The following is a 24299-nucleotide window of genomic DNA, read 5'->3' as shown; positions in this document are numbered from 1 at the left end:
CCACTTGTTATACCATGTATATGAAATATACCAAGGTATACTAAGTTTAGTCCCTAAGTTTGTAACGCTTAAAATCACCTAATTAGTCAATTTCCGGTTGTCTGTCTGACGTCTGTCAACTTTTATAGCGTGCTGAGGACGTAAAATCTTGTAAATATGAGATAGAACAAAAGTTTAAATGTAAAAATGTTCCTTATAAAAGATAAACAACTTTTGTTTGTAACATTTTTTCGTAAACCTCACTTTTTACCCGTGAGTGCATAAATGAAGTGCAAATTGTAGTATTATATGGGTATATCAGGTATATGTGTGTGACATGTATGTATGTGTAATGTGACAGAGTAATCAACACTGTCTACACATGGTATTTCAACAATTAATTCAGTCAATTGTTTGTTTTCACTTGTTTTTAAATTATTTACAATATTTATAACAAAAAGGCAAATAGAAATAGTTTAAAACTAAAATATGTCATTTTAATTACATTTGTCTTTTAATTACTTCTGTATTTGTGCCAATTCATAGAATGTAAAAAGGTCTCATTATTGTCAACGGTATTATCCTACTATGTAAAATTAATAATATACTACAAAAAACAATTCCACTTAATAATGAGCTAACGTTGTTTAAGATGAAATAGTAGAAATACAGATGATATATTGATGTTGGTTGGTTGTAAAGGATATATTCTGCCTTACAGCGTTAGAAATAAGCATATTATAAACAACTTCCAATTATTTATTGTTCACTATTTCATATCCTTTAATATTAAAATCCCTTGAATAATATGACATGGAACAAATGTGTTAACTCATTTTCATCATGAAATATATCTTTTAATATTTATATTTCGCAAGTTCAATTTGCTAGAAATAATTGCTTCTATGATTTATTAAAATTTTGTTCATATTTTCCGTTTAATCTTTAATGTAAAATCATCTTAGAATTGAGTATATATATAGTGTGTCCACGGATAGAGGTAACTTTACTTGTAAATTTTCTTATTTTTCATTTTAAGAAAAAAAGTCATTCTTTATAAAAAATTTTGCTGATTCTGAAAAGTATGTAGGAATATTTAAAACTCCTAAATAATGTACAGGGTAGCCCAAAATTGAAATCACTATTTTTCTTTTTGGTAAACTACCCTTTTTTTATAAATTGACAAAATGTTATTCAGAAAAGTTGCTCGCAATTAACAATTATGACTACAAAATATCAAATGTATTTTAATTCATCATTTTTTATTTGAACAAAAGTTGTAATTACAAAAAAACGTAACAAAGAAAATAATAATAAATCAATTAACATGTACCTACTATTCGAAAATGTATTTTTGTTGTTGACTAGGTTAGAAAATAAAAAAGAAAATTTATTTTCTCGGATAAACATTCACTAAGAATGGAATTGTCAAAGTTGGAAAGATCTTGAAATTCAGTCACGAATTTGAATCTCGAGTCATTGTTAATTTTGAGCAACTTTTGTTAGTAACATTTTGTCAACTTATAAAAAGGATAGGTAGTAGTTTAACAAAAAAAGTAGTTATACCAAATCGTAAACTAAATGCAAGCTCAAAAGCTACAATTTTTGGGATGAAAATGGTTTGCTCATCAATATTGTAGGTGTCTACCTGACCAAATTTACTATAAGTCAATAATGTTACCAAGGGATGTCGGGATAATTGAGCAACCTCTCCCCCACACCCAAACTCAATATTTTCTCCAATTTATAATTCCCACTGTCTGTTAAATGTTCATCTTAAATGAAATTTTTTCGGTGTTACAAGTTCAGCGTATCAATTTGTCTGTCTGTGGCATCGGAGTTCCAAAACGGATTAGGCGATTTTGATTTTTTGAGAGATAAAAATTAAGATCATAAAACTTTTCTCCAAAGTTTACGTAAAATACCTTTGAATTCTTGGTAGGACGGAACGATTTTGGAGACGGCTGGCATTGGAGCTTGACAGAACTAATAAATATTTTTACATCCAAAAGATTAATAATAAATATGAAAATTATTCGATCTCTTTGTAGTGACACTGACTGAAGTAAAATGATAGATTATGTGAGACCAATTCAATCAAGCGACATCGGGTGAACTATAAATTTTTGAAAAATTTCAGAAATGAAAAGTACATCAATTTGATTTTAATTTTTTACATTTGAATGAATTTAATTCAAATAAAATAAAATTCTTTAATATTTAACGCAGTGTTATTAAATAAATTTTGTGCGACCCATAAAATTGTATGTTATAGGGGTACAAGATTATTACAAGTAAAATTAAGGACGACATATATTTTTGATTACGGTCGTTAAGAAACTGTACCTAAGAAATACAATGAAAATATTAAAAGTCTAACAGAGCGCTTACAACTTAGTGGACCACCACGCATTGGTAGTCATGACAACATACATATTCCCGTGAATGCGCCTTCAGGAGCCGCCCTCTACGCCTTGCGCGATGTCAGGGATTGTATATGCGACTGCTGTATATCGTTTGTATGGAAAATATACACATACATATCTATTGGTCGTCATGAAAATTCAATGGGTTATTTTATAAAGTACTTTTCAGTCAGTGGTAATGCAAACGCGTCGTCGTGTACACCACCAAATCTTGTCTATATATCTGTAGTGTATTAGCGTAGACTTTAGTAGTGTGGAGTGATAACTATCTCTTCTGTCATTCCTTAATAATCAAATCTATCTTTCTCTCCTTTTACTATCCTCAAAACAATAACAAAATTTTCCTAATTTCCAAAATATTTTTAGTAAATTTGAATTGTGATATTAAAATAATTTTGAAACGAAGATAATAAAAGAATTGACCAAAAACAAAACTTAACATCCGTAACAATTAAGAGCTTTTAGATTGTGTTCTAATAATTAATTTTTAAACTGTTTTTATATTTTTTGAAAAAAAAATTAGTAAATGTACAGGGTATTTGATTATTTTTATTGACACGATTTTTTTTATTAATTGTGTATGTATTTGTTATTTTTCGAATGGTTTTCAATGTACTCAATTTCTGGTTTATAATGCGCTCAATTTTACTGCATACTTAAAATAAAAATACAAATCGATTTTTAATAGATACAATTATTGAAATGCCTTTAGTTGTAAGTTGTGTTTACTATTTAGTTTAAAATTGTTGTGGATATTTTTAAAACTTTTGACAAAGGATCCAATATTTAGAAGAATTTTTTTTACTTTATTGAAATTTTGAATGTAAAATCAATGTATTAACCACCAACTTCCAATTTATGATAATTGACCAATTTAGACAAACGTTTTTTTATTATTATAAAAGAATGCATTATTTTTTATAAAACAATTTATGAAATGCAAATTTTTGGCAATGTAAAATATTTGTGTATTTTATTCGAAATTGATTTTGCTTTTCTTTCAAATTCTTTTAGTTCTAAATTACTTTTTTGGCTATACTAAGTATTTTAACAATTACAAAGGATCTGCATTTTAGTCAACAACACGGTATTAAAGCGCTCAATGATCGAGATGAAGTGTTTGATTCCACTTTTGGTTAGCAAAAAGTGCAAAGATACATTAATAATCTGTTACGTCATATTTTCGTAGCAAAATACTGAATTAATTTTGACGAAATTTAGCAGGTAGTTTCTAGATTAAATTTTGGAGAAAGGCATTATTTGCTAGTTATATGGCTTATATTCTAGAGACGAACACCATTAGCTACTTTTTATTGTTATAAATTAATTCTTTCTTATTGAAATTCTTATCCATTGGAATAACTTGAGTTAATGGTATCCTTTTCGAAAAGTTTTAGTATAGAAAACACTTATTCTGCTAATTTCTTTCCATGGAAAATTGTTGAACCAATTATAATGAAATTTAGAAGCGAAATAGAGCGTAAATTCATTCATTCCTACGAAAATTAAAACCAAAGTATAAAATTCACGAGAATGTCTAAATATTTGTTCGCTTTTCTTACATATTTGGAGACTAATTTTATACACATTTAAAAACTACCGTTAGACATTTAGGAAATTATCGTAATGGAAACTTTTTCTACCTAGTAAATCATTTTAATTAATATTAATCTATTTAATTTTTTTGCCAATCAATTATCAAAATTCATAGTAGTAGCTTTAAAATTACCAATTTTAGTATTTTTTTACGAAATTTGACCTGTATTGAATCTATTAAATTTTAATTAATTTTCGGTAATTTATTTTCTGAATAACTTGCATAATTTTCAGACAATCTTTTTAAAAATTTCATTGTGACTTCTTAACATGTTTAAGAACAATTGCTCAAAATTTTAAGTTAATGGAGTTTATTTTTCTGTAGCACCTCAACAACCTAAACTTTTCAAAATTAAATTTGAAAAATGTTCACCTTTATTGCATTAAATATCAAAGAAAAACTATAAAGTTATTGATGCATTTTAAAATCCTTTTAAGATTTCTTTAAATTTAGGAAAATAATACATTTATTATTAAAATTCTTTAGATAATATATTTCAAACTACAGAATTTAAATTTTAATTAGTCGCAACCGTATATTTCTATTTAAATTTTTACATTTCTAGTAGAAATGTAATTTAATAAATAATTGTGTTTGAATAACTCCATGATTTAAAAAATAACTCATAAACTATTTAAAAGAATTTACTTGCAACTGAAGTTATTTTATCGGATTTATCTAGATAATATTGTAACACATTAAACATTTATACACGGTCAGGTATCACACAATTATTATTTAATACGAAGGAAAATGAGTCGTGACATAAAACATTTATATTTGTGTGGGTTATTTCTTTTTAAAATATTTACAAGGATAGATGATAATAGAATTTTACAACAATAAAATAAGGGTCATGAATGCGTATCACGTAAAGATTGAAGTGGTTTCAATGAGATTTTACGGATATAAAACTTAAAATAAGTTGAGTGATCTAAGAAACACGTTTTATTTTGAGTAAAAAGTATACAGATTACTATTTAGAAAGGGCATAGAAAAATTTGATTCTCATTAATTATATAAATTATTGGATACTTGTTTTAACTAGATTCAAAGTAGCCAATACAAAGAAACTCCGCCTTAAGAGACAAAAAGTAATAGACGAAGTAATAGACGCCTTTTTAAAGTCATGTCATTCATCTAATTACAAGGCAAGAATGTTCAATATACTAAAAATTTATTGGCAGACGGTTTTTTTGTTAAACATAACCAATATTATTAGAGAAATTGCTAGACAGCTGCCCGTATTTCGATTTCCCAAAAAAATTTGTCAATAAATTCAAATTCTACTGGAAAATTCAGGGAATTCCGTAAAAATAGAGAAAAGTCATAAAATTTTATTAGTTTCGTATCAAAGTTCTTAAAATTTTTGTATAATTTTTCTATTGATAACTGGGAGTTGCAACCTCACCAACTGTCGATAATAGTTCGTTCTAATTAAAACAGGAAGTGGACCCGTTTTCAGTAGTTCCAGACTACCAGATGGCAATACTCATACTTACCATTTTTAAAGTTCAATAAGAATATTCAAATCAAAAAATCCCCGACAACTGGCGATAATAATTCGTACTGGTTAAAACATAAAGCAGACCCGTTTTCTATAGTTCCAACTTAGACTACCAGATGACCCACCAATTCAATACTTATTTAAAGAAATGGCGCATGTGATTGTAATATCTTGAGTCATATTTAATATTATGATTTTCCCTGTGAGTTATTTGTAAAATTTTCGTTTCACTTTTTAATTTAAAAGTAATAATTTGGTTTGAGAATTTTTGAATTATTCAACTGGAAAAGCTAGAATAGTAAGGGAATTTTATTTTGGAAAAATAGTGGCCACCATGTTAAAGTACTTTACCTTTAAATTGAGAATTTTGAAAAATTGAGAAATGTAGGTTGTAGAATATTTATTGACAGTTCTTGATAACATGTTATTAAAACTTTATCCTTTTGTCAAATCAAACAATTAATAAAATGTAAAACTATCAACACACATTTCCTATAAACGTTATAATTACCATTCAAGTTTTCTATGATAGATTGTCTAACGCATGAATGCACATTTCCATTTATAATGAACTGGTAGAGTTCAATTAAAATAATGGCGTCTAGCCGCCGCAAGCAATATGATATATACATTATGTATCATTTTTAACCGACTTCAAACAAAAAAGGAGAAGGTTCTCAATTCAACTGTATTTTTTTTTAATGTTTGCTACTTCAGAACTTTCGACTGGGTGAACCGATTTGGATGATTCTTTTTCTATTTGAAAGCTGGTACTTCCCGTGTGGTCCCATTTCATTTTGGTCCAGTTCTGACAGTGGCATCCATGAGAAAACCATAGAAGTCTTAAATTTGCATTAAGTATGCACGACAAGATGACGAATAACTCAATATCACGTCAACCGATTTCGATGATTCTTTTTTTAATGACAAAGTGTACTTCAGATTCACTAAAAATCACAAAATAAATAAAAAAAAAAACTTGAAAAAAAAACGATAATATAATGTAGTTAAAATTATTGTTATTTTTGGAGTCGGTGTCAGCCAAGCTAATGTAGCAAACTGTTCGGGCAGAGTTGTTTCCTTGGCTGACACCGACTCCAAAAATAACAATAATTTTAACTACATTATATTATCGTTTTTTTTTTTTTTTTTTTTTTTAGCACATATTAACTGGTTTTGGAAAACTTTTTCTTTTGGAGTCGGTTCTCTTTTTATTAAAAGTTTTTTTTTTTTTTTTTTATATAATACAAATTGTAATAATAATTTAGGTCGTGATTCTTTATGTCTAATAATATGCTTTATTCATAGATAAAGCATGACATTTGCGTACTATTCATAAATCGATCATGTGTGATTTGTTTTGCAAATGATTCTGTGTTGAATATAGACATCTGGAACATTGCTTTTATATTCTGCATTTATGTATGATGTCACTGTGGTATAAGGTTAGTCTGGAGATGTGATCAACCCAAAAAAGTTACTGTCTGCTATCCACGCTAGAATTGTGAAGTTATATTCAAATTAACCAAATAATTTAGAAAGTTTTAAGATATACGTCACAACCATCTCCTCCCTCGAAAATGAGAACAACAACACCCACAAAACTGCTTCTTTTTTTCTTCTATACATGCTAGAAAGATGCGGTTTTTTACATTTGACAAGTCCCGTTGAATTTGCATGCATTACTCAACACTGTAAATTTTTTTCTTTTGGAAATTTGTCTAGTTATTATCACTTTCTTTGAACAGTCTCTTGTTTCTATTTTGTTTCTTTTGGAACTTTATTCTGTATAAAGAAATTTGCATTTTTATTTTATGTTATTTTGTATAATAGCAACTCTAGTAAAATTATGATATACTTCTACATAAGTTGTACTTTATAGCCACTGGAGATTTTCTCATATTATTTTCGTATCAAATAATAATATATTGCTCCATTACTTGCACCTGCTTAAGAATTGCAGCTACAGAATCCTAATAATATTATAATTTATATAACTCGTTAAATTTTATCTATTACACAACTACTAACCGCAACAATATAGTAATCTACATTATACATAATTATATTTATTTGATTCAGGTGGTGGTGTATTCCATACAAATGAAAATAAAATTTTATTTTTATTTAGAAAGTTATGGCTTTCTTATAAAAAAGAAAATTTATTGAAAAATTGTTTACTTGTTGCCAAATAAAAAGTATAATAATAAAAATCCTTGGAGAATAAACAAGTCTATAAAATGTATCAACAACCGTTTTAAAATTTTTAAAGAATATCTTGAAGAAAGGCATAAAAGTAGATTTTTGTTAAAAAAAATAATTCTATTTGTTTTATTACAATTTTCTGACTTACGTGAGGGTTAAATTTATCTGATCCGTAATATAAAAACATTTTTCGTGACTTTCGTCTCATTTAAATTTTAAAGTATTCGTGTTTTTGGTGCCTGATGCTGGTTTTCCACTAACCGGACAAACAATAACAAAACTAAAACTCGAGTAGAAAAAATAAAACTACAACTTTTTTGTCGCAAATTTCCTATTTTGTAAATATTCATTGTATTTTATACTACTCTAACTAGCTTGATACCCGTCCGCTTCACTAGGTTTAAAAATAAAAATCACCGCTTTATAGCCTCCATCTCTCTTGACCTCGCATTTATTCCTCTTCTATGACACTCGAAGGAATTATTTTACACAGCTAAAATATTTGCACAAATTTTAATTTTTTAAAGTGTTAAACAGTCATAATTCATTGAGTACATCAGAAAAGAGGGCTATGAATTGTTTGAAATTTACTTTTATGAATTTTTACAGAAATATTTAATTTATGGTTTAAAATGAATGATCATAGATGGAGCAGTATTGACTTTTTTTTAACATATCTTTATAAATTATAGCTCATGTGTTATTCTCATGTATGAGCTATATTGTTATACAGTTTCATTCAAATCTATTCGCTAGTTTTTGCGTGATAGCGTAACAAACGAACAAACATCCTTACTTTCACATTTATAATATATAGGGATCTTAAAATGTTCGAACATATTTTCATAAAATGTCTATACACGAAAAAAAAGGTTCCTTAAAAATATGGGTAACTAAAACAATAAAGAACCTTTTATTCTACTAAATTTTTTTTCATTGCTAAAGATTTACCAACAATTTTTACGATGTATAAAAGTTGAAAGTTATAATAAAACCCTGTTTGTTAAAAATGTTTGTTCTGATATAAAAAAGCCTCCCCAGTAAAGTTTCTTATTATATTGAAAATTATTTGTCCCCAAGGTATTCAATTTGCTTTCACAGTTTATTGTTTTCACATTTTGTGTTTAAAATTTGATATTAATTTTCAATCTTTCAAAATCTCAAGAGAAAAACGAAAGATAAATAAAATTATAAAATTTTTAATAAATCTGCATAAAAATTACCGCATTGGTATCAACGACATTAAATTCGAATGTTACATGTCATGTGTTTATACGGAACCATTACAATTAGAATGAAACAAAAAACCTTTTTTGTTTTTTGCTACTTAAAATAACACATTTGTTTGATACTCTTGACCTAAAAGCTTTCCTCCCCTTTTCTAGAAAAAAACTAATAGGTGATAAATTAAGGTAATTTTTCTTTCTTTCTTTCGAAGTAAACAAATAAAAAAAATGTCGTAGCTTGTAACGAGAAAAAAATGTTGATTTTTGTTAGAAAGTTATTATAAACTACTTGATAAGAAGGCGTCGTCTATACAGGTTTCAAATTATGGCGTCAACTAAAATAAAAATTTGGTATTTCTATGACAATGTGATCGAAATGTGATCTATTTTTCGAAAATAAAACTCAAACTTCATTTAAGAATGAAATTGATACTTATTCTTTTCGGAATTTTTCCAACTTCCAGTAGACAGATTTGTTCGAGGTGTATGATCTTTCCTTTTCGAGATAAGCAAAATAGATTACCTGTAATTTAAGTTCTTTTGTAGTTGGGTTTTCAAATATTTCAAATTTCAGAACTAACCAGGCCCTCTGTACAGGGTACCTCTTTTAACTTTTTATACCCTTGTTTTTCTTAGGGTTTCAATTTGGAAAAAAATTGAAACCCTATTGAAGACCAACAAATTTTTTTAACTCAGAATAAACTGGATTAAAAATGTAAATTTTATTTTTTCAGAATTTCATATTCTGGTGGTGTTAACCAGGTCACTCTATAATCGTTTTATGTCTAGAACCTATGAAAAATTTCTCCAATTACCCACTGTAATCTAGACTATTTCGATGCGATACATCTCCTAATAGTAAACTAGACAATAAAAAATTACAGAGTAAATTTTGCACGAAAATTCCATAATCAAATGTTTTTAGATACGCAGATTAAATAAATAAAAAAAGAAAAATTATGATTTTCGTAATTTATAAATATGTCTCGAAAATAACTCACGCAACTTGAAATTAATTACGTAATGTATACTGTTTTAAGAAAATACACGTAATTTAGTAAAGATTAATTTATTAATTACTTTTCTTCAAAAAAATTTATTTCATTCTTAATTAAAATTTTAGTCTCCTATGAGACATTTATGATGATAAATTTCATGTAATATAAGGTATAATTATAGTATGTAATAGATTTTATTTTAATGAAGAGTTCTTCATACTCAGTTAGATAACTGTAGAGAAATCGTATTCATATTTACCTGTGAGATTCGAGTTATTCGAGAGTCTACTGTAATTTGTTATTATTTTTTTATAAATTATCTTTAATTAGAAATTCGATACTTTTCCCGGTAGTGGTTTTATCTTCTAATCTTTATTGAACAAAATCAATATTTAAAATAAAACAAATTGTTTTTTTAGATGTTGTGTTGTACATGTTTATTAAACTAAACAACCTAATGATTTTTTTGCTTATAACCCAGCATAAAGTTTATAACCCAGAGAAATAAGATGTGAAGTGAAGTTTTTTCACCGGGATTATCTTTATTTGAATGCAAGAAATGATTTCTGAAAAGTCTCCCAGCTGTTGCCATGAGGAGATGGACTTACTTGAGCCGGCCTCGCTTTGACGGCCTCTCCGACCTAAAATCCGTCGACGTCAAAGCTCTCCTGCTGTTCTTAAACACCTCCAAGGTTCATGGAGTAGTGGCCGGGGATGGGCCAACCCTTTTTCGGTATCACAACAGACCCTATGTCCTAAGTGTTCCCACCCCAAGACAGCCACTCAAACCTAACCTAAACTAATAGTTCTCAAGATATTTGGCTAAAGAATATCAACATCAAAAAAAAGAATGTGTTGAGCGACTTACTATTAACTTTTCTCAGTTACATATTTCGAATACTATTTATTGCTTCCTCAAAAATTTTGTAGAGAACATTTTTTATGTAAAATTAACTCACGAAAATTTTTTTTGGCGCACATGATTTTAAAATGGATTTTTTCATAGGTCATTTTTTTGCATTCGAATAAAGATAAACCCGGTGAAAAAACTTCACTTATATTTTTTAACAGAAAAACCTTTATTATCATGTGCTGTTTAATATAATAATCCATGCTTATAGTTAATATTAAAAAAGTTTTGAAAAGTAGTATGATTGGTTTTCATTTTGTATGTATTTCGCATAATGATAAATAGGTTTTAAAAATTTATACTTTGTTTCAAACAATATTTTAAATTAAAAAAATAGTTGATGGTTTTTTAGTTGTAGTTCGCAGTTCTGTAACTAAACAAAACTTTGTAACTACGTTTCTATTGAAACTTTGTGCAAATGTTCATTATGCCTGGACTGGACAACATTTTATATTAGGAAATTTACGGAAGCAACATGTTTTACGGGTATTGAAAAGCGTTTTTGATTACGGGAACGAGCTGAAAACTGAAAGCGCGATAATGGTTCACACAATACTTGCCCACGCATGAGCAACAAAAACCAAGCCAACGTCAATTGTGCTTACAAGCGTAAGCGTCGAAGACGATCACAGACATAAAAAATAGTATCATGATTGGGGCTCTTGTACACCTTCAATGAAAAAATTCCAAGTTAATTGATATAAATAATTATATTAGCATAAAATTTTCAGCGAATTATAAATGTTCATGTCCACATGTCTGTGGACCATGAACATTTATTTTTAAAACTTTTGATAGTCATATTAATCACTTTCATTGGTTAAACTGAAATTTTGTTGTTTATGCAAAATATAATTTTTTTTTTTTAATTTTATGATCAATAAGAAGGTTGTACATACAATCAGATGTACATTTGGCAACTATTCAAAAATGTTAGTAAAAAAAATTTCTATTTGATTAATATTTAGATAACATGAAATAGTAATGAAATAATATTAAGCATTTTTTCATTCGTCTGGTGATAATAGTTACCACGGACTTATGAGTTTCACCACTCTATTAACATAATTTAAGTAATTCTGTTTAAAAAAAATTATTCTTACTAAAAAAATGCCAATATTGATTAAAATATAATCATATTAGTGATTTTACGTTTAATTTTATCGTCGGAATTTTCTTCTACTTTCATTTATAAAATTGGGGCTTTACAAGTAAAATAAATATATATCTAGCCTATATTATTATCAAGATGTATCTTCGTTACTTGTAATATTTAATTTTAAAAATTTCTTGATGGAAAATTAAAATTTTTTTTTGGAAAAGTGCAAAAAATAAATTTTGGTTGTATTTTCACTAAATAGAAAACTATTTCAACTAAAAATTGTTTATTTTTTTTATAAGGAACATTTTTTACATTTAAACTTTTTTTCAATCTAACGGTTTACAAGATGGGTCCTACGGACCTAAGACTCAATTGATTTATGTTGCTCATTTACGAACTAAACCTCACTTTTTACGTCCTGAGCACGCTTGACAAATTTCAGCCTGATATCTTTCGTTTTTGAGTTATCGTGATCACAGACAGCACTGAGACGCCAACCGGAAATGGATTTTATGAACACCTATACCAAAATTTTGTTTGTATTATATTATCAATATTTTTAAGTGTTACAAACTTGGAACTAAACTTAATATCCCATATATATTTTCATATATACATGGTATAAAAATTAACATTACAAAACTTTTAGTTTTGGAAGTAGTATGAAGACGTTTAGTTTAATTTTAGATGTAACGAAGTCTTTGTCTCGAAGTTCCTCTAAATTTTCGTACGAATAATTACACTAATTAAAATAAAATTGTGTATAAAATGATCATGAAAATTAAAATTATTAAAACAAAGATCAAGAAAAACTTAGAAACGATGTGAAATTAGTTTATACGTAATTCATTAATTCATACAATACAATAAATACAACCCATGGCATTAGAAAATTAAAACACCATTTGTGTTGAACTTGAAACCATTTAAAGTTTTCTTATTTCATTTAAAATCACTAATTATTCTATTCTGCTAAAATGTTTTCTAAATTAAATTATTTAATTTAATTCACTAATGCTTGCCTGCTCATTTACAATTTAAAGGTTTCTTGAAGGTTTTTTCAAGATGTATACTTTGGATATAAAATTAGGTCAGACCGTAACAAACGAAATATTTTCATTGTTAACCCGAAGGGACTTTTTTTTTTTAATTTAGAAGTTCTGATACTTTCTATCAAAATTGGGGTTAAAACTAATCCTAAAAATTCGAAATGGCGGTCGTTTGATATGAATTTCGTGGGCATTTTTCCATTAAAATTTTTCCGGTTTTCGATTTAACACAAACGAACTCTCAGTTTCCCGTAGATATATATGATTATTAGTCATCGGGTAATTCTTTAAATTACAAATTATTATCAATGGTACATCGTATCTAAAATCTCTAAAGGAAGTTTCGTTTTAAAATTTTATAATCTTCTATCACTCTAGTTTTCTACGGTGATAGATAAGAAGAACACCCTGTATAGCTATTATGAAATACCAATTATTTTTCTAAAATTAATAATTCTTTCAAATGCACCGCCAGATGGTTTTTTATAATTCAAACTCTGCAATCATGATGAATTTTATAGCATGTAATTTTCCAATTAAAGTTATTTTTAAAATCGACATTTTTGCCAAACTTTAAAGGATGTTTATCGTATATTGAAACAGTGATATAAACCAGAAATTGTTTGTACATTGATAACATCTAACGTTAAAAAAAATGTTTCCACATATTATGTTGGTTAAATTCCCGACAGTAAAATTTTTTAATTAAATTTCAGTGTAAATACTTCTGTTTATCGAGTGACAAGTGAAATTAAATTTAAAAATCAAGTAAAAACATTTTGTGATCAGACAATGTTGACAATAAAATATTTTATCTATAGTGCAGTGCCTAGAGAATTTTACATAGGAATACAAAAATTCTACATAAATTCATGTAAAAAAATTTTTGATAGTATTTTTTTTGATGAAATTCTAAAAATTTAATCTTTCAAATATTTGTGCTCTGCCAAACATTCAAATATGAGGAATTGATAGTGGGACTATTAAATTTGTATTTACCAATATATAAAAAATTATAAAAGTTTTGACCAAAAGTTAATTTCAAAATGATTAGAGATGAAGCACAATAAAATACTGGACGTATTGAAACATTTGGAATATTTTTAACTTTGTCCGTTTGTATGGGAAGTCGGTTAAAGCAGGCAAAACTTTCAGAAGCAAGCAAATAACGATGTTTTTGAAGAGGGACGAACAGATTAGGCGTAATTTCTGTCTTAGAAAAAGTACAATTTCTATATTCTGATTTTTTACTTGAAATATTACTTGGATTTTTGAGAAAATGTTTTGAATAAAAGTTGTTTATAATCTAAAATCTATTGAAAGAAAACCAAAGCAATATTAAGGATGCTCTGAGCCAGTTATGGGCAGTTTGTTTATTATTTTCTTCATATTTTGTGCCTAACAGGACGATTTCAATCTCAGTTTTCTAGAAATATTCCATTTTTAATTCTTAGAGAAAAAAAGATAAACTTGAAATATAGTTTTTATTCAAATTTTAATTTAAATTAAAATTATATTTCTCTCGTATTTCGATGTCTGGCTAGAGCGCAAATTTTTGAATGAAAAAATTTTTAACAGGTATTTTATCTTAGAAATAATTGTTCAAATTCGTTTGGTGTAACTGTGTTCCGAAGTTTTTATGTCTAATTATACTTCATTAAAGTTGGTTAACCAAAATATACGCATGAAACACGTATAAATGCCTTAGAATCATGAAGACGATTGTCAACAAAATCAATCGGTTTTCAACAAACATAAAAACATTTGAATGTGCTATTGATAATAAACGGTAACAGAACGTAATTTGTTTACGACATAATATTATCAGTGATGAGGACATGTGTTTGGTGTTGTTATGGAGTTGCAATGTGTCGTTTTGTACACTGTTGTTGAAAAACCAACACCACCTGAGGGAGCAGGTGGCGGTGGTAATAGTAGAAAGCATAATGGGGTGGGTGGTAGTAGCCCGCATAATGATACTAGACGACTGTTGTCGGTTCCTTCACGTTCACATGAAGCAATTGCTGGTGGATGTCTCGATTGGATCAAAAGTCAGATTAAAAGGTTTTTATTTTTAACTTGTGTTTCTCTATTTGATTACTGTTTTTGTCTAATTTAATCATATAGTTCTTGCTATAATCGTTATCTTGATTCATGTTTTATTGACGTCAAGAATATTGCATACTATGTTTTTTAACATCGTTAAAATTGTCGTTGCTGTAATCAAGTTTTTTTTCATAATGTCAGTTATTTTTGTTTTGATTTCTCTCTTGGTATTGATATTTTAAATTGAAATATTTAATATTATTTTGCTCGACCATTTCATTTTATATTTATTGCAGTTAATTTTTAATATAAACCGCAAATGGGCTGTATAATTTTGGTTATAAAAAATATTAAACGCCAAATCAATGCACTACCACTATTGTAGCGATACATCTGTTAACACAGACTTCGAAAAAGAAATCTTTCGCAAAAACTTTCGTATCTCATTTTTCATGTTTAAAAGAAAATGTTAACTCTGCATTCATTAAAATATGCATATTCTGGGAAAAAGAAATTATTTTTTGACAATTTCTGATTGTTCTGAGTGATGCCGCTTTGCCTCACCCTCGCTTCTTAATATAAACAGCTGAAATTGGCAAGAAATTAAACCCAAAATAATAAGGTTTACTAAAATTTTAAAAAAACATGACAATGTGCAAGTTAAAAAGATAAAGAAATAAAGGTTACAAATAATTTTTTTTTTTTCAATGTAAACAATTATCAAGAGTAAATAATATATTCATATTTGTATAAAAAACAAAGTTTTCATTATATAAGGCAACAGGTGTTTGACTTAATTTTAATATTATCATTTAATTTTCTTTTTATTCACCGGCTTATTTCTTCTTGTACGAAATAACGTACCAAATGTGAGGCATTATTTTATTTAGACGCCAAAATGCCACGATTTTCTGTAGGAAAGAAGTGTAATCTTACAGAAAAAGGATTCGGAGAAATCACGACATGCCACGTCAAGTAATTCCTTGTACGTTGTTGGCCTTATTACTGACATTATCCTACGTTATTAATTGTTGGAAAAAAGACCGTGTTGGATACCTAATTAATATTTTATAAACAATACGACATATGAACTGGACTTTTCTAGATTAATTAACTAGAAAAATCTGAAAGTTTGTTTAATATTTTGGTTTGGTACAACGGAAATTTCATCTAACTCTGTGCATTCCTTTTATAGAGAAACTGTATTTCTTTAGTACTAGTATCGGAAATATACTCCAATTGAAAACATTAAAAAAAATTCCATTTTCATCGGGTAGAATTCTAAATAGTATTACCAGTGACCTCCATTTATTAAACAAACATTGATTTTTATGATGTTGTCAACAACAAATATATTGACACATCATTTAAAAAATTTGCTATGTAATTTTCCTACATAGGTACAAAATAAATATACATTTTTATTACTCTATCTATCAAATATAAACGAGGTACATAGATACATATTGACTGCACGCAAAAGATATACACGATAAAATTTTAAATTGCACACTCCCCTCAGGTTTTGCTTTATATTTATCGACCTTATGCTATGTCTTGTTTGGGTTTGTAATAAATTTAATTAAAAAAAAAAAAAATCAAAAAGGAAAAATTTCGATAATATTTTGTTTCACTACTTTATTAATTACCTTTTGATATCGAAAAAAGATAAGAAAAAACAGTTTATTTCGAATTTAAAAACAATCATAGCCCATCCTGTAGATATTACACATACCATAATACATTAGCTGACTAATTTTTATTGTTTTTAACTGTACGTTCATATAAGTTTACTTTTTATTTGTTGGTTTAATACTCTTTATTATTGATTATGTAATTAATATCACTAACAATATTTGAAGGACTAAGAACAATGTATTAACTTCATTGTTACTTATATCGATTACTTAATTTGATTACATGAAAAACAAACTTTTTTGTGACATAAGTTATAAACTTATAATTGAGGTTGATAGTTATATGTATTTTGAATTTATTATTTGTTTTTGAACTTTTAATAAATGTAATATTTCAAAACTGCTCTGATTTTCGGTCCAACGGTTTTTCAACGAAATAGTATCAGGTTAATTAAAAAAATCGAGCCCATGCTGATTTGCCTGCCGTTTTGCTTCAAATTTCGACCTCTTTAAACTCTAAAAGGGGGAGGAGGTCCCCGTGTAAAAACGAGAGGTTTAATCCCCGACAAATGCGGTTTTTATCTTGTAGGTCTCAACAATTTTGTTTTTGCACCGGAAGAAGTTGAAAATTGAATTTTGGGTGCTTAAACTCCCTTTCAGATAGGCTATCTATTCTTATGACCTACCCCCATGTTTCTTGGTACAACAATTTTTTGGGAGCTAGTATTTTACTGAACATTCCTGTTTTCTGCTTCTTGATTGAGGATAGAGGATTGAATTTTGGTTTTTAAACTAATTTTTCTTCTACACCGCCAGGGTTATAATGTATTAGAGTTAAAATAAATTGATTCCATTTTCAATGGCTACTGATTTCTAAAGAACAGTTAGTTTTAGAATAATTATAATGGCTTCTAATTATCATATAATATTTATGTCAAGTATTTTGCGTATTTTATATTACCAGGATCAGACTTCATGATTTTCATTTAGGAATTATTACCCATTTAATTGTTCTAACATTCATATAAGTTTTTTTAAAGCCTCTCCTTTCTTTAATTTATAAAATTATCATAATGTAAATATGAGGTAATATTCCAACAATATGACGATTTTTATGGTGATTATAGGTTTGGTAATAATCGATTTAAACACATGTGTGTGTTTACCAGTAAAGAACACTATAAAATAATTGTATATCGTCATTTTAACTAATTTTATGTGTGATGTTACTAATTTGGCCTTGATTATTTATTTGTTAGAAGAAAGTTATTCTTAGTTTATATTTGTTTATTAAAGAATGTTTTCTAATTCATTATGTTTGTTTGTTTCAGAGCGGTAGCGGCTTATCTACGCGCTCTCAATTTATCACCCAACAATGCAGTCGTCCATGGAAATTTGGCATGCGTTTACTACGAACAAGGGCTTATTGATTTGGCAATTGACACATACCGTCGTGCAATTGAGTTACAACCTAACTTTCCAGATGCGTATTGTAATTTGGCTAATGCTCTTAAAGAAAAGGGTCAAGTGTCGGAAGCGGAAGAATGTTATAATACAGCGTTACGATTATGTCCATCACATGCCGATTCGCTTAATAATCTAGCAAATATTAAACGTGAACAAGGGTTTATAGAAGAAGCTACGCGATTATATTTGAAAGCACTTGAAGTATTCCCAGAATTCGCTGCTGCGCATAGTAATTTAGCATCAGTATTACAACAACAAGGCAAATTAAATGAAGCATTAATGCATTACAAGGAAGCAATTCGTATCCAGCCAACATTTGCTGATGCTTATTCAAATATGGGTAATACGTTAAAAGAAATGCAAGATGTTGCCGGTGCATTACAGTGTTATACACGTGCGATTCAAATAAATCCAGCATTTGCAGATGCTCATAGTAATTTAGCTAGTATTCACAAAGATTCTGGAAATATTCCTGAAGCAATACAATCATATAGAACAGCTTTAAAATTGAAACCAGATTTTCCAGATGCATATTGTAATCTTGCACATTGTTTACAAATTGTATGTGATTGGACAGATTACGAAGCTCGTATGAAAAAATTAGTCAGTATTGTAGCTGAACAATTAGAAAAAAATCGCTTACCATCTGTGCATCCACATCATTCAATGTTATATCCTTTATCACATGAATTTCGCAAAGCCATCGCTGCAAGACATGCTAACTTGTGTTTAGAAAAAATTCATGTATTACATAAACAACCGTATAAATTCCCAAGAGAGCTAAGTGGACGTCTCAAAATTGGTTATGTAAGCAGTGATTTTGGTAATCATCCGACATCACATTTAATGCAGTCTGTTCCCGGATTACACGATCGTTCTAAGGTTGAAATATTTTGTTATGCATTGAGTCCAGATGATGGTACCACATTCCGTAGTAAAATTGCTCGTGAATCAGAACATTTTATTGATTTATCCCAAATACCATGTAATGGAAAAGCTGCAGATCGTATTCACCAAGATGGTATTAATGTTTTAGTAAATATGAATGGTTATACAAAAGGTGCTCGAAATGAAATATTTGCATTACGACCAGCTCCAATTCAAGTTATGTGGCTGGGATATCCTGGTACAAGTGGTGCTTCGTTTATGGACTACTTAATCACAGACTGCGTTACTTCACCATTAGAATTGACTTCCCAATACAGTGAAAAGTTAGCGTATATGCCTCATACATATTTCGTTGGAGATCATCGACAGATGTTCCCACATTTGAAAGAACGTTTAATTGTTAGTGATCGATCACATGGTGGAACCAGCGTTCCTGACAATGTTGCAGTTATTAACGCTACTGATTTATCACCACTTGTCGAAAGTACAGACGTTAAAGAAATTCGTGAAATTGTTCAAGCTGCCAAACCTGTTGAAATTAGTTTAATTGTTGCTGAACTTCCAACAACCACACCAATTGAAACAATGATTGCATCTGGGCAAGTTCAAACTTCCGTAAATGGTGTTGTTGTACAAAATGGATTAGCAACAACTCAAACAAATAATAAAGCAGCCACAGGTGAAGAAGTGCCACAAAATATTGTTATCACGACACGACAACAATATGGATTACCTGATGACGCTGTAGTTTATTGTAATTTCAATCAATTGTATAAAATTGATCCATTAACCCTTCATATGTGGGTTTATATCTTAAAAAATGTTCCTAACGCGGTTATGTGGTTGTTACGATTCCCAGCTGTGGGTGAAGCAAACTTACAAGCTGCTGCACAACAATTAGGCTTACCACCAGGTAGAATTTTGTTCAGTAATGTTGCTGCCAAAGAAGAACACGTACGTCGTGGTCAATTAGCTGATGTGTGTTTAGATACACCTTTATGTAATGGTCACACAACAAGCATGGATGTTTTATGGACTGGCACACCAGTTGTTACTTTACCTGGTGAAACATTAGCTAGTCGAGTGGCCGCATCACAATTAGCTGCATTAGGTTGTCCAGAATTAATTGCTCGAACACGTCAAGAGTATCAAGATATTGCTGTAAAGTTAGGAACAGATCGAGAATAGTAAGTACTATTTTTTATTTATAAACATTTCCCAATAATTTTCAAAAACATTTAGTAAATTACTATTAATATTTCTAATACTATTTTATATGCCTCACGAGAAAGACATGGCAACGTGAAGATGTCCCCAAACTTACATATAATATTCAAACTTTTTTAAGTTTAGTGAACTTATTTAATCTGTAAGTTCCTCACAATTGCAATAATTATTTTTATATAGCTAACTCTATATTAAAATTCCTAATAAGTATGGAAATCGAAATCTTTGCAATTTAGTTAGCCCGCTTGTCTTGCAACAAAGTGTACAATGAAATAAAAATGTTTCTCGAAAAATAAACTTATGAAATAAATTTTTATATAAAATATTTTTTCGTTACAGCTTAAAAGCAATGAGAGCTAAAGTATGGACCGCACGCACAGAATCTCCACTATTCGATTGTAAACAATACGCTCAAGGTATGGAAATGTTATATAAGAAAATGTGGGAACGATATGCACAAGGCAGAAAACCAGATCATATTGCTGCTATTGATAATAAATAATCTCAAAACATCATGACATCGTCATCGAATTAAAATTTTCAAATTAAAATTTAGTGCAGTTAAATTTTTGCACTATTGCAAATAAAAGCAAATATTATACTTAGACAAAGTGTGACAGTACGTTTTAAGATAATAAGTTTTATAGAACAACTAGGAATACTGAAATTTCATCATGTCCAATCAACTATAGACTTTCTCATCCACAAATAAAACATTTCATAATATTCGAATTTATTTTGAAGTAAATGTTGGACGTTCGACGCCTTTTGAAAATTTCATGTGACTGAACGAGTTGAAAGTGTAAATTTAGAAAAATTCAAATGAATGAAAAAGAAGCATATTTTTATCTAAGTCTGATATTATTATAAATTATATTTCTTTGAAATAATTATACTTAAATCCCTTTTTTTTTTTTTATAAATAATATTTAATGAAATATTTATTTTAAAATTTTCATTGAAAGAGTTCCACATTTTCAATTAATTTGATTTTATAATTTTGGACAAAATTAGTGTTTTAAGTAACATTCTCTTCCATGTTTCTTTCAAAAAAATTATTGTACCATAATTATTTTTTAATTTTTATTTACCTACAATTATAAATTGTATTAAGTTCTTTATTATAACGTAACTTTATCATCTTTTTTTTTATTAAAACCGCAACGATTTTGGCGGTATATACGAACGAATAAAATTTTTTTGAATAAATTTGACTAAAATCCCACACAAAAAAATAAATAATTAGAAATAATTTCAATATATTTATTTTACACAAATTATAATTTCAATTGGAAATAATTGAAAATTTGCATCATAAAATATAATATAAAATAGATAAAAGTATGCTAATTGTAATTAAAATTGTTAATAAGGTGGGAATATAAATGTTAGTCCACTATTTTATACATCAGACCGCTGTGTACCATCTCCGTTCATTAATTGTATATATTTATTAATTATATTTGAGATATTTAAAACAAAAAATTTAGATTTATAAGTATTTGTAGAAAAAAAAAACATGTGTTAAAAATGTGTGATTGTCTATATTTTTTGATGATTGATATAATTATATATAAATGATATGTGCTTTAGATATTATTTAAATTTTCTGTTTAATTTTTGGCTATACTTAATAAGTGTACCTAATTATTATAATTATAATATGTTTATATTATTATGATTATTAAAAATTGAGTTTCGTTTGTAATTTGTAGTTTTTTAATTCCTTATTGATGCGCCACCATTGCATTGATCTATATTAAAAGATGAATAATTCTTTTTTGGAAAGAAATTGTTTCATGCACGAATTATCAAGAAAACTTTGTCTTGAATAAATGTGAATGAATTTTCTTGTCAATTTTACTGGCGTTAGTTAGACTTTTCACTGCAAGTGCGAACTATGGATTTATATTACAGCTTATTGGATAGCATATGTTCTTGTGCAGTACTCCATAAAAGACAAGCCTCCTATTTTGGCAATGTAATGAAATCCGAGAAATTTCAATTACAGAAGCTGGGATTGGTGGGCAAAAAGAATCGAAAAGCAGTGTAAGAAGAAGACGAATAACTTTAATCGATAACATAAAAAAGTATACTGAATTATAAAAATGGATACTAAGTTACTTTGCAACTGACAAAATTGGTCAAAAATGATTATTAATCAAATTTAATAATCATAATTACATTTTGATTGTTATCAAGAGGATTGATTATTTAGTAATTTCGATTCCTGCGAGTGGATTCTCGAAAGAAGAGGGAATTATAAATTTTGAAATTTCTTATTAACGCGCATAACAAGGTTTGGCAAGCGACCTTCTACAGTTCTTTTATACAAGGGCTTACCTCTACAATACAATTTGATAGAATTAATATAAAAAAAATTGAGTAAGAAAGAAGCTACTGAAGCGAATATTATCAAACAAGGTCGGTGTCAAGGTAAGTTTTAACTAATATTTAGCAGCAAATGGAACCCTCTATCCAAATTCCAAACCCTTTTGATTAGAAATATAGTGGAGGTAGTGGGAAGAGAAAATAATTTAGTTTTTATAAACCAAACATCTGCCACAATATTGTTTTTACATTCGATTTATATTTTATGACTGTCGATTTCAGTTATATACTACCATAAATACAAGATTTATACTAGACTACTAGAGTACCCGGTTCTCCGTTTTTAATTTTTTGGATTATTTATAAAGGTTGGATCACACTAAATAATATTCCAAGTTATTCGATGTTGGAATAATACCCGTTATAACAGCGGAAATCACTGCCACATATGTGAATTTAAGAAATATTTTTGAAGTGAAAACTTCTTTAGTCATTTTGCGTTAAAGAGTCTGTACATTTATTTGATAACCTTTTTAAAATTATTCAAATGATAGAGTATCAAATTAAAGTTGATTTCTCTCAACGTTTCCGAGCAAAACATTTTTAAGGAACTCATTACTCTCCTAAATTATACTGGGGTATTTTGCAACACATAAGTGATAGTAGCGAAAAACTGACATCGCATCTAAACGCATTTAAACTTTATGACGTCATCAGAATCCAAAAAATTTAATTTTGCTTTATCACATCCAAATTTTATCCGATTTTGATAAACAAAGTATGTAATCCAACTAAATTTGGGTCATACTTTTCAAATTTGTGATCAAAAATAACCTAGCGCTAATATATTTCAAGAATGTGGGGTCCTGGTCTTGGAATTAAGCACATAAATGATAGCTAGCGAAAAACTGACATTGCAGCTGAAAAAAATGACCCAAAATTAGTGGGTTTAAAAAAAAATTCCAATAAGATCGGATCAAATTTGCCTGTGTTATAAAAAATCTAATTTTTAAACTTTATGGCGTCATCAGAATCCAAAAAATTTAATTTTGCCCTATCACATCCAAATTTTATCCAATTTTGATAAACAAAGTATGTAATCCAACTAAATTTGGGTCATACTTTTCAAATTTGTGATCAAAAATAACCTAGCTCTAAAAGATTTCAAGAATGTGGGGTCCTGGTCTTGGAATTAAGCACATACGTGATAGCTAGCGAAAAAATTCTAATAAAATCGGATCAAATTTGCGTGTGTTATCAAAAAAATAGAATTTTTTAACTTTATGACTTTATGTAAATTAATGAGCGCCATGATTCTTTACTAACTTTTTGTTTTACGAATAAATTACAATTAACATAATTCGTCGACTTTAATTTTTTTCTTTTTCACAATATGGCGTTTAGTTGTCGCCATATTATAATTTTCATTACTGCCATGCTTTTAGTCACATGACAAAATGTATGTGAGTGATCAAACAGGATAAGATGAGTGATCTTTAAAACATTTGGATACTTTGTATTTAGCAAAAATATCCATGTAATGCGAACATTCTCATTACTTATAATACGTGTATAATCTACAAAACAAACTTTTTAATTAAAGCGAATCTTTTGTTGAAATAATACGTGAAAACACATAGATGAAAATATTACGTTCCAATCTTCCAATAACAAAACAAATTTTGGGTTAAACAATTTTATAGC

At 28.2% G+C, this 24299-nt stretch overlaps 1 protein-coding gene across 3 annotated transcripts in view; it reads left to right on the top strand.

Annotated features, from left to right (window-relative positions):
* Positions 1-21115, top strand: part of LOC123296919 (UDP-N-acetylglucosamine--peptide N-acetylglucosaminyltransferase 110 kDa subunit) — a 37871-nt gene extending 16756 nt beyond the window's left edge. For 2 of the 3 annotated variants that reach the window (XM_044878623.1, XM_044878624.1), the window contains 2 exons: positions 18014-20224; positions 20604-21114. In XM_044878623.1, coding sequence (XP_044734558.1) covers positions 18014-20224; positions 20604-20766 — 2374 coding nt within the window. In that variant the 3' untranslated portion in view covers positions 20767-21114. Of the gene's footprint in view, positions 1-14704; positions 15064-18013; positions 20225-20603 lie in introns of those variants that run through there. The other variant, XM_044878625.1, reaches the window with a different exon arrangement.
* The last annotated feature ends 3184 nt before the right edge of the window (positions 21116-24299 follow it).

The sequence above is a fragment of the Chrysoperla carnea genome, chromosome 3, assembly GCF_905475395.1.
Source record: "Chrysoperla carnea chromosome 3, inChrCarn1.1, whole genome shotgun sequence".
Classification (NCBI taxonomy): domain Eukaryota; kingdom Metazoa; phylum Arthropoda; class Insecta; order Neuroptera; family Chrysopidae; genus Chrysoperla; species Chrysoperla carnea.
The sequence above is the reverse complement of the archived record's forward strand: the minus strand, read 5'-3'. Positions and strand labels throughout refer to the sequence as shown.